General features: G+C 39.7%; 2 protein-coding genes across 5 annotated transcripts in view; one reads left to right on the top strand and one right to left on the bottom strand.

Annotated features, from left to right (window-relative positions):
• Window positions 1-7,441, bottom strand: part of LOC122558318 (E3 ubiquitin-protein ligase RNF166) — a 66,431-nt gene extending 58,990 nt beyond the window's left edge. Inside the window, exon 1 of the mRNA XM_043706749.1 lies at window positions 7,260-7,441. Within this exon, the coding sequence (XP_043562684.1) occupies window positions 7,260-7,405 (146 nt within the window). The 5' untranslated portion in view covers window positions 7,406-7,441. The remainder of the gene's footprint in view (window positions 1-7,259) is intronic.
• A 116-nt stretch (window positions 7,442-7,557) lies between these two features.
• Window positions 7,558-11,453, top strand: part of ctu2 (cytosolic thiouridylase subunit 2 homolog (S. pombe)) — a 53,087-nt gene continuing 49,191 nt past the window's right edge. Inside the window, exons 1-2 of one of the 4 annotated variants that reach the window (XM_043706747.1) lie at window positions 7,558-7,944; window positions 9,929-9,999. In XM_043706747.1, the coding sequence (XP_043562682.1) occupies window positions 9,941-9,999 (59 nt within the window). In that variant the 5' untranslated portion in view covers window positions 7,558-7,944; window positions 9,929-9,940. Of the gene's footprint in view, window positions 7,969-9,928; window positions 10,004-11,453 lie in introns of all 4 variants that reach the window. The other 3 variants (XM_043706746.1, XM_043706745.1, XM_043706748.1) reach the window with 3 other exon arrangements.

The following is an 11,453-nucleotide window of genomic DNA, read 5'->3' as shown; positions in this document are numbered from 1 at the left end:
AGTGGCACCACGTTTGCCAACCTCCAGTCTTCCGGCACCTCACCTGTGACTATCGATGATACAAATATCTCAGCAAGAGGCCCAGCAATCACTTCTCTAGCTTCCCACAGAGTTCCCGGGTACACCTGATCAGGTCCTGGGGATGTTTCCACCTTTAACCGTTCCAAGACATCCAGCACTTCCTCCTCTGTAATCTGGACATTTTGCAAGATGTCACTATCTATTTCCCTACAGTCTATATCTTCCATATCCTTTTCCACAGTAAATACTGATGCAAAATATTCATTTAGTATCTCCCCCAATTTCTGTGGCTCCACACAAAGGCCGCCTTGCTGGTCTTTGAGGGGCCCTAATCTCTCCCTGGTTACCCTTTTGTCCTTAATTTATTTGTAAAAACCCTTTTAATGAACTTAGCTTCTAGATCTTTGTTTGTTTTACATTAATTATGTGATATTAGTTTAAGGTACAGGCAGAATAAATTAACTATTTGGCTGAAACAAAAGGCACAAGTACTGACAGCAAAAAGCATTAGAATTCCAATTCTTACCAAATTGGGACTTCTTACACTGAGTTTATGGTGACTTTTCTGAGAACACTAAACCCATTATTTAATATTACTCTGAAATTAGGGTGTGAGCATTGGTTTTGAATCAGAGGATCATATGGTCAAGTCTCACTTCTGAGTCTTGAATATATAATCTGGGCTGACAACTCAGCAGTACTGAAAGAGGACTGCATTGTTAGATGTGTTGCTTTCTGAATGAGATATTTAACCAAAGCCCCACTGCCCAACGCATGATGAAAGGAAGAGCAAGGAAGTTCTCCCATTACCCTGATCAATATTTAGCTCTCAACTAACCTAGCTAACAGTTTAATAAGTCATTAATTTCACTGCTCAGAGGAATGCTCAACAGTATTGGCTGGTACGATTCCTTTAATTGAGATTCCCTTAAATTGACTGGAATGTAAAACTGTCAGCATTCTTTTTATGATAGATCTAAAACATGTTGCTAGAACACAGGAGAATAGACCTTTCCCTGCAGTACATCTATAACTTGCTATACAGCCATTGGTTGCTCATTTCTCTGTAACCCTGAACTTTGAGCATAAGAAGTTGTTTGAATATATTTAAAAATGTGCTGAATGATATTTTATTAGCTTAGGTATAGACAGAAATTCAGTGATAATATTATCCTCAGTTAAGTAGTACTAATGCAGCATGTTAACTGCAACAACCTGACATTTAAGGTCATGTCCAGAATCTCTCAAAATCACAACTGAGATTATGAGAGAATACATAAAAGGGCTGCAGATATATGAAAGTAATAAAAACATTCGATCTACATTTCTCAATAGTATGCCCCCTGAATGATATATTCAGTAAGCCAGTTGCAGCATTTTCTTCAAAATACCTACTATTTTCCTCCACAGGTTTACCTGCTATCTGATGAGCTTGTTATGAAAGATTTATAAAAAAAAGGGCCAACATTACATGTGACTATGCAAGTATTAGCATTCAAAAGGCAGTGATGAACTGAAAACAAACAGGATGACAAAAGTAATGAGAAAACAAATGGATCTGAAATCGTGATTAGTTCTCTGGACTTGAAAGCCTGAATCCTATGGTCTTAAAAGAAGAGGCTGCGGAAATATTGAATTTGTTGGTTATAATATTCAAGTATGCCACAGAATCTAAAAAGATTCCAGTCAATTGGAAAACCAAAAACATGGAGGAATTCAGAAATTTTAGCTTACATATTTAGTAAATGATGTTATCTGGTGGACGAAAGAATGATCGCACTGCATTAATACAATGCTTTTACTGGTGCAGGCAGCTGTCTGAAAGAACCATGTGCAAACACAGGCAGCATCATACAACAATGACAACCACTATTTATATCTTGCCATCAGTATAATCAAAAAGTCCAAAGCACTTTTTAGACATCTATTTGGATAAAAACAGACTAAGCAAAAAATAATATTAGGCATCGAAGTGGGGCATGTTGTGGATGCAGCCTTGAGAAGTTTAGCTTGATACAATCTTCATGTAATGTGTGCACAATTCCAATAATACACAAACAAAATTCCAATATGGATCATTAAAATCAGATCCAACCTAATCTCAATAACTGATGCCAGTTGCAGTAGATCCTTTCCCAATCAGACGGAAATCAGTCGAATCTGGGAACTTCCAAATCAATGCCTTTTAATGCTAAGTAATCACTATTCACTAAACTATCATAATTAAAAAAAGCAAATAGACAATAACTTAAGGCATACATTTAATGTAAGAGGCAGAAGGTTTAGAGGAGAAATGAGGAAAGACAGAGTCACCCTGAGGGTGGTAGGAATCTGGAACTCAACGCCTGTAAGTATGGGAGAAGCAGAAACCCTCATAACACTTAAAAAAAATGTGCACTTGTGATGCCAAGGCATTCAAGGCTACAGGGCAAGTGCTGGAAAATGTGTTTGGAATAGTTAAGTGGTTGTTTTGACTGTCACAGACTCAATGGGCCAAAAGGCATTTTTCTACTCCATATCTCTCCGTGACTCCATGGCCATAATTTTAGAAAGCATTGGAAAACAATACTTGTGCACCTGGAAATTCATACATTTTGTGAGAATAAAAGTGTAAAGTAAAGTCGGATAAAAGAAAGGCAGCTAGTTTTCTTTATATTTCTGTGCCCATTCACACCATTTTTTGTCATGCTTGGCTTCTCTGCATGGTAGAGGTTGGAAGTAAGTTTGCTGTAACCAAAGGAAGAGGGCCTTTTTCTGTCAGTATTTTATCATTTTTCTTATTTATTGGCCAATTGAATTGCAAGTGTATTAGATAATGGCTTCACAATTCATACTGAAGAAATAATTGTGAAATATTTCTACATAAAACACTAAAACTAGCTGGAGTTCCTCTATTGGACAGAAATTTATTTTGGGTTTCAGTTTAACACAAAGCACAGCTAAAACTGCAACCGTTAATCAAGACTCTTCTGGTATACTTCTATAAAATATTTAAGAAACTATATATGTTTAATTACAGCCTAAAACTTTAAATTAACTTTTTTATTCTTAATGTGTTGACCTCCCTGAAGAAGGACAAAAAGTACACAATTCCATCTTCTCACACTGATCAAGTTCAGTGACTGAAGGTCATTTAGTGACAGGGATAAGCCACATTTTTTTTTCCTCAAATAAAAACTTTACTCCACACACATTTTTAATATATATGTAGATTGATCGAAATAAGAGCCTGGGGCTATTTTCCCTGGAGTGTTGGAGGCTGAGGGGTTGAGAATATGTCTAAGGTATAAGCAGGCAGGGAAAGAGTTAAGTTCTGAGTATTGTGCAATAAGAGGTTCAGCTGAGCATGACTCAGATCAGATAAGAACGTAGAGTTAACAATGGGCTGCTGGAGGCAAGGGTAATGGGTTAACAAGGTGTAACAGCAATCATTATGGAGAGCCGTTTAACAATACTGGAAGCATTCAGTATGCAAGGTCTCCTAACAAGGGAAAAGTATCCATTGTATGAATCCAGTTAACAAGGTTTAGAACATTCATTGTACAACAGAAAAGGGCTTGATCTCTGCTATTGATATTCATCGATTGTAATGGTCATCCAATCAATACATATGTTGCCTTATCTGGATGCTCATTCCTGTAAAATGACTATATAGTTCATTGAGAAACTGCTGTTCCAGAGAAGACTGTGAACTCATGTCTCTGTGCAAAGGGGCGATTGTTCTCTCTCCCTTCAGGGCCTGGAATAAAGATGAAGGAGGTAAAACTATACGGTGTTTCTGAGTGTTTTGCTTCAACTGAGGGGGTGGGAGCAGGATGACAGGGCTACCTTATAGAGGTTTATAAAATCATGAGGGGCATGCATAGGGTAAATAAACAAAGTCTTTTGCCCAGGGTGGGGGGAGTTCAAAATTAGAGGGCATTGGTTTAAGGTGAGAGGGGAAAGAATTAAACGGGACCTAACAGGCAACGTTTTCATGTGCAGGGTAGCACATATAGGAATGAGCTGAGAAAGTGGAGGAGATTGGACAACTACAACATTTTAACAAGCATCTGGATGGATATATGAATAGGAAAGGTTTAGAGGGGTATGGGTCAAATGCTGGCAAATGGGACTAGGTTAATTTAGGATATCTGTTCGACATGGACAAGTTGTGTATATCTCTATAACTAAGTGATTAAAAAAATTGTTTAAATTATGTTTTTGCATTTCCCAATTTTGAAAAAGTGATTTTAATACTGCATATTATACAATTCACAGTACTCTCTGCTTTCATTTTCTATGTTGCAGGCACAGGGAATGAACTAAAAAAAACTACTTTTACTCAATCTGTTCAGATTTACTATCACACAACTCTGGAGCAGGTGGGATGTGAACATGATCCTCCAAGTTCAGCAGTAGGGACACTACCAATGACTGCAAGAAGCCTATCAGGGAATGAACATTACATTTTAATTCCATATGTGCAGATATATACTATTCCTATTCAGTTTCATATTCTTTAATTAACATCTTTTTAAAATAACTTAGCCAAATGATGCCTAGATTAAGTAAGCTTGATAAGGTTTTAGCTATGAGAAAGTGAGGACTGCAGATGCTGGAGATCAGAGCTGAAAAATGTGTTGCTGGAAAAGCACAGCAGGTCAGGCAGTATCCAAGGAGTGGGAGAATCAACGTTTCGGGCACAAGCCTGAAGAAGGGCTTATGCCCAAAACATCGATTCTCCTGCTCTTTGGATGCTGCCTGACCTGCTGTGATTTTCCAGCAAGGTTTTAGCTATACCTGTGTGTGAGAAACTATATTACAAAATTCATTTAAACATGTCACTTGATGTATATTAGGTTATCCAAGTTCTATTAAAATCACAAAATAGCACAGTATTGCTGACAATTTTGTAGTCAACATTTTCTCCCACTTCAGTCAAAGCTCAATGTGGTAAAAGAATAATCAAATTTGATCTATCCTGTGATCATCTCTTGCCCAAATCACTTTGCTCCCCGATACCAGGTTAAGTTCCCACCACTCTAGAGATACTGCCAATAATCATATATACAGATTTATTAAAGTTAAAATCACACCCCTCCCTACACTGTCTCCTTATGCTCATTTTCATGAATTGAGCAAAGGAGAGCAGGTAAAACCTGAAGGAAATTTACAGGTGTACAAGTCATTTGGTAACTACAGTGTATGGGAAATCACAAGAGAAAAAAAACTTGAGAATACTCAATAGGAAAAGGCAGACTTATTTATGATAAGTGAACAATCACGAGCAACATGCAAAGTTAATATACCCATGGTAAATAAGGTCTTAGAATACTTCATCTATTTGAGTTCGTAGCTATCCTTGTTTTGCACAGACCAATGTCACACAGAAATACATTGTATAGTTTTTAAAACTCTGCAGTACCTTCACTGCAAATATTAAATAGTAGGTAAACTTGTTGGTAAATTTATATGTCAACATACTGACTTTGCTATGGGGTTCATAGAGGACAGAGACAGGTGCAGAATTTTCAGAACCAATCACCAATCTTGACAATCAAAACACTCAAATTCTTACCCAACGATTGGCCATTTTCTTACTATGTGCATTAATAAAAATCTTAAGAACTAAACCGAATTGTCCCACAAACGGTTCTGGAATGCAGCTAACCATCTGGATGCAAAAACTATAACAACTTTAAGGTATATTTGTATCCAAGTTTGCAGTTACGGGGATAATACCTTTACAACAGCCTTGAGGATTACGGTTTGGGTTCAATGAACATTTGCATTCTGTGCAATATATCCAAACAAAAAATGAAATTTCATTCCTTTTGCTTTGTTTACACAAACGATAGAGAGGGAGAAATTAATGACTTGATAAAAGGATTCAGCAAAGTAATGCAAGCTCAGCATTTTAAATGAAACAGAAAACAACACAGCATTCCTGACCTGCAGAACATTTCAATATGTTGAACATTAATCATTAAGTTTGGAGACTAAGCCAGCTGAAAACAGAGTGCTGAAGCTAAAAAAAACTTGAGTCAACAAAAATTGTGATTATGTTCCAGTTTAATAATTTCCCCTTTTTGAATAACTAATATCAACATTTTTTGGATTGCACTTCCTGCTTCAGGGTGCCACAGATCTGGCTGTACTTTTGCTCTATTTCGCTGTTTTGCAACATTAACAAAGGATTGGGAGTAACCCTTTTTTACCAGCCTAATCCTCCGATTCTTGCAATTCATTGCCAGCTCAATCTGCATACGTTTGTCTATGGGTGGGGAAACCGAAGACAGTTAGCTGGAGCATGTGATGAATATATATACACACAAACACACATCTTAAAGCTGATCCTTCTTGAGTGAGTATGGTACAAAACCAAAGTATATAACGTTTGGTTAAATTGAGAAACATTTTTAATGTTTAAAATCTGCTGAGCTTGCAGCATTCAGACAAATAGTTAATGAGATTGCTTATAAAATAGAATGCACTGCAGTAGTTCCCGGAGACCATAAAAATGATTTTGTCTGTTATTTGTCTCTTCCTAATCAATCACAGGTTTTGCAGTAAGCTTTACATTGTGCATTCTATTTATATTACCATTGTATTATCTACAAGGTAAGTGCATATTGTAGCTCTGTATTTACGAGATATTGTTTACGTTAGTGCACATAATCATGTCAAAGTTCATCGATCCTGAAAATATACTTGGAGGAAAGAAACGGGTAACATAATTGTTTGAAAATAAAGTACATTCATCCATATTTATTACACACACTTCAAAAGACTTCGGTCACATCGTTTTTTTGAAGGGATCAGTCAAATTTACCATTGCAGATTTTTTTTTGGAGGGGGTGGAATAAGACAGACGGAAGAAACCCAAATTTTTCGTGCGAACTGCGAGTGCCGAGTGACACACTTGTGTTGACCCAGCGACGCAGATCAAACTCTGACTGTGCTCCGGACTCGGTGTCACCCTGAAGGTGACGCCATCGAAGGAGCTTTTGGAAGAACTTCACAACAAACCACTGTCAAGCGCGCTTTAAACCACCATTTAAAAAAAAACCCGCAAGTTGCTGTTGGGGGGGGGGGTTCCCTTGCCATCCTTGTGCTAATGGTATTGCGAAAATCAGGTTCCCTAAACTTGCCCTGGGCTGAGCACAGCCATTGTCTGGGACTCTCATCCCCGGACCCAGAACCACTCCAGCGATCTTTCAATCATCAATCAATCCGCCTTCTCGCTTCAAACTCACGCATGTCCGCAGCTAGCTATAGACACCGGCTTGTGGTAGACCTCCAGACAGATGGGACAGCTGTACGAATCCGCCAAGTTTTCCCCCGGCACTGCCGGCGTATGTTTCGCCTGACTGCCGGAGACCAAACTCCGAAACATCGCCATGATCGTACCCTCTACAACCTAAACATCCGTCATTTGCCCGCGACGTCCGGCGTGGCACGCGTCATCGCACCGCGACGGCCGTGTGACGTCAGCCACAGTCGGAGGCCCCTGTGTCGGTTCCCACGGAAACGCCGCCATTTGCCCTCTTCGGTCTGTGTGTGTGCATATGCGCGCAGCCAGCCGCCGTGTGATTGATTAAACAAAGACCGCATGCAGGGAGGGGACAGCACCTGTGAGGCGCAACGGTTCTGATGAGTGAAAAGTTCAACTGCAAACTGCCTGAGGGAGAAGAAACAGGGCGATCGAAAGAAACAAGAGAAGCGGGTTCCCCTGATCCGTGTCGGTCGCGTGAGTGAGTGCGAGAGAAGAGCAGGTGTCAGCCGGCGTCTCGGCCACGCGCGAAGCGCCGCCGTTGTCCGCGCGCACCGGCGGGATCCGTTTGAACCGAGACCGAGACGACAACGGAGCGGGGCCATGTGTGAGGCTGAACAGGATGACACCGAGCAGCCGCTGCTGAGGGCGGCGGCTCTCGCTGCAAGGTTAGACAACCAGCGAGTGAGCGGGTGGGTGGTTTCATTCATTTGTATAGAGATGCTTTGTTGTTAACCGAGACCCGTAATGTGCATGTGTATATATGCACGTATGCGAATATATACAGTATCCAAATATCTATTGTGTGTGTGGTGTGTGTTTGGGAACCTCGCCATCGCTGCAGCAGTGACAGACATTCCCAAAACTGCGGATAATTGCTCAACGTGTTGGGAACAAAACAATTCATCCCCCATAGGGGTATAATTAGGGTTGAAAGATTGATGAACTGATCTGCGATCATTTGTAATCTTACAATAGAATATCTTTCTTTAAAAAACACACACGGAACTAACCTGCTTTCGTTTGTAGTTTTACGACAGAGTACCTAAAAAAAATACACGCAGTGACATTTTTTGGGTAAAGACAATGGAAACAGGCGAAGCCAAGGAGACTCAGTTGACAGGTGAAATGCAAATACCGTAAAAATAGCGGGTAGCTTCAAATTTGGCCCTGCATTGCAAAGAAAAGCGTTTTGCAGCTCAATGCTGCGATTATTAATGCTGCTATCAGTAAAAAAATAAATTGAATCAAGCTCGAAAGGCTCAAGTTTATCATGATAGTTGTAACTTGCTAACCTGGAAACTGGCCCATCAACCTAACAAGTCCAGACCGACCCTCCAAAGAGTAACCCAAACTCATTTGCCTACCCAGTGTAAACAAGGACTGCAGATGCTGGAACCCTGATTCTAGATTAGAGTGGTGCTGGAAAAGCACAGCAGTTCAGGCAGCATCCCAGGAGCAGGAAAATTGATGTTTTGGGCAAAAGCCCTTCATCAGAAATAGAGGTGAAGGGCTTTTGCCTGAAATCTCGATTTTTCTGCTCCTCGGATGCTGCCTGAACTGCTGTGCTTTTCCAGCACCACTATAATCTAGAATCATTTGCCTACCCTATTATCTATATTTACCCCAACCAATGCACCTGGCCTACATGGGGTGGGGGACATGAGGACATGGTGCGAATGTGCAAAGTCTACACAGATTGTTGCCTGAGGCTGGAATTGATCCCAGGTTCCTGGCGCTCTGAAGCAGCAGTGTTAACCGCTAATTCCTGATGAAGATCTTTTGCCTGAAACGTTGATTTTCCTGCTCCTTGGATGCTGCCTGACCTGCTGTGCTTTTCCAGCATCACTATAATCTTGACTCTAATCTCCAGCATCTGCAGTATGTACCTCCGCCTAACCATGGAGATGCCGTGCTGCCCATGTGATAGCATTTTAGTTTTTTTGATGCTTCTTTGCACTGCCATTTTCATTTGGTGGAAATGAGGATGTCCGTACAACTGAACACAGTGGGATATGTGCTACTGTCAAACGCCTTAAAAAGGAGATAAAAGGAAAATAACTTGATGGGAAATTAAGACATTAGCCTCAAATCCAACAGTGGAACAGTTTTTGGATACTTTATTCCTAACCTGACAATTGTATGTCCAGCAGTTTAGATAAATAGGCTTAGAAGAAGTTACTTTGGTATTTTTGCTAAATATTCAGAGCAGATCATTACTTTAAAGACAAAAACTTATCTTTAAAACAATACTATCCATCTCTATGTTGAAGACTGTAGTTCATCTAGTGCCCACAGTCTTGGGGGAGTGAGTCCCTGATTTGTATTAATTGTTGTGTGGAAAAGTTCTAACCCAAAGTTCAATGTCCAAACCTTTCATAAACCCACCACATGGTAATCATTGCAGAGTATTTGATTTTGATTGTGGCGATTAAATTTTTGTTGAGTTTTTTTTATCATATACGTCGTTACTTTTTTTCAGTTGTGAAGTGTTCGTTAAATCAAGTCCTTTTCTTCAGTTACCACTTAGTCTCTATCAGACTACCAGCTTACTCTGTTATTATGAACCATTTATCCAGATTTGAATTGGTTTAGAAAATGTTTGTGGGAAATTTCTAAATACTTTATTTTACAATATGAATTTTTCTGCAGTGTTGCACAGAAATGTATGAAGTGTCAGGACAATTCTGCAGTGTTGGTCATTCGAGTTGGCGATGCATTTTGTAAGTAAGTACCCAAAGTATGCAGTTACAGATTTCATAACAATAATTTTCTTGGGGACATCAGTTGTCAATACAAAGGAACATTAGGAGAGGAATAGTTCATTCAGCACCTCTAGCCTGTTGCAACATTTATTTTGCTAATGCTGAATGTATGCCTTAAATCCAGTTGATTGCTTTTCCACTAAGGATTATGAATGTTATCAACAATAAAAATAGAAGTTAGAATGAAAACTAAATTAAAAAGCTTAAAAGTTAAGAAAAATGAGGGAAGGATCAGCTAACCTTGTGTCTGCTGTTGGAAATTCCTAGAGTGTATAAATAAAGGTATGAAGACTTTAAAATGTTTAGGCTGATTGGACAGTGGTAGGAATTTTTAAAGGGTCACTTGCATTGGTTACAAGGACTTTCAGAAAATATTTGGTAAAGTTTTTCATTACAGACTGTTAGCTATAGTGGAAGCGTAATGAAATCGGAGGCAAATTCTTTACCTAGTCAGGAACTTGGGTAAGAGGGAGCAGGCAGACAATAAGGATAATGGACAAGTACAGTAGCACCTCGACTTACAAACTGAATCCGTTCCGGGACCCGGTTCGCAAACCGAAAAGTTCGCGAACTGAATCAATTTTTCCCATTGTTCGAACAGCGTAAGAATGCTTGGACTGCTGTTCAGAGCACACGCGCCAAAGACGAACTGAATGAGATTACGCGGGGCCCGAGAGTTTTTGCGTTCAACAAGCGCGTAGCAAAGCAGAACAATGAAACCACGTGGTCGCACACGGGCTTTTTGCGTTCGTACCTTGAATTTCGTACGTACGTTGAAGCAAAATCTTACGTACAATCCTGTTCGTAAGCCGATTTGTACGTGAACGGGGTCGTTCTTATGTCGAGGTGCTACTGTATTCTAATTTGCAGAATATGTCCTTCGAGGATCCATGCTGGGTCCTCAGACATTCACTATTTCAATTAATAAATTTAGGATAGAAAGCCTCCTATCCAAGTTTGATAATGTTCCAAGATATTGTAGTGTATGTAGTACAGGTGGAAATATAACTTTACAAAGAAATATTACTAGATTTTGAATGGTCAAAACTATGGCAAATTTATCTCGGTGTAAGAAATTGGAGGTTATTGAACTTTGAACGAAGAGCTGAGCTGGTGGAGATCTGACTACTACTCCCTCTCCTGTTCACAGCCCTAAACTCTATTCATCTACTGAGAACCAATCATAGTGTTGGCAGGCAGAAGTCTTTGTCGTGGAGAACAAGTCACTAGTTCTCAGATAAATTAGCTACTTATTTCTGGCTGAATCTCTATTAGTACAGACCCCTCAGCTCCAGCTCATTGCAAACTACAATTCAACTACTAAATGAGTAAGCAGCTGTGTAAGTGGTGCTTACAATGAGTGTCAGATTCCTTGTTTTCAAAATATGCAGTAATCTGTCAGCAGTCCTTGG

The sequence above is a fragment of the Chiloscyllium plagiosum genome, chromosome 17 (genome assembly GCF_004010195.1).
Source record: "Chiloscyllium plagiosum isolate BGI_BamShark_2017 chromosome 17, ASM401019v2, whole genome shotgun sequence".
Lineage (NCBI taxonomy): Eukaryota > Metazoa > Chordata > Chondrichthyes > Orectolobiformes > Hemiscylliidae > Chiloscyllium > Chiloscyllium plagiosum.
Note: the sequence above shows the minus strand (reverse complement) of the source record. Positions and strands in the feature narration are given on the sequence as shown.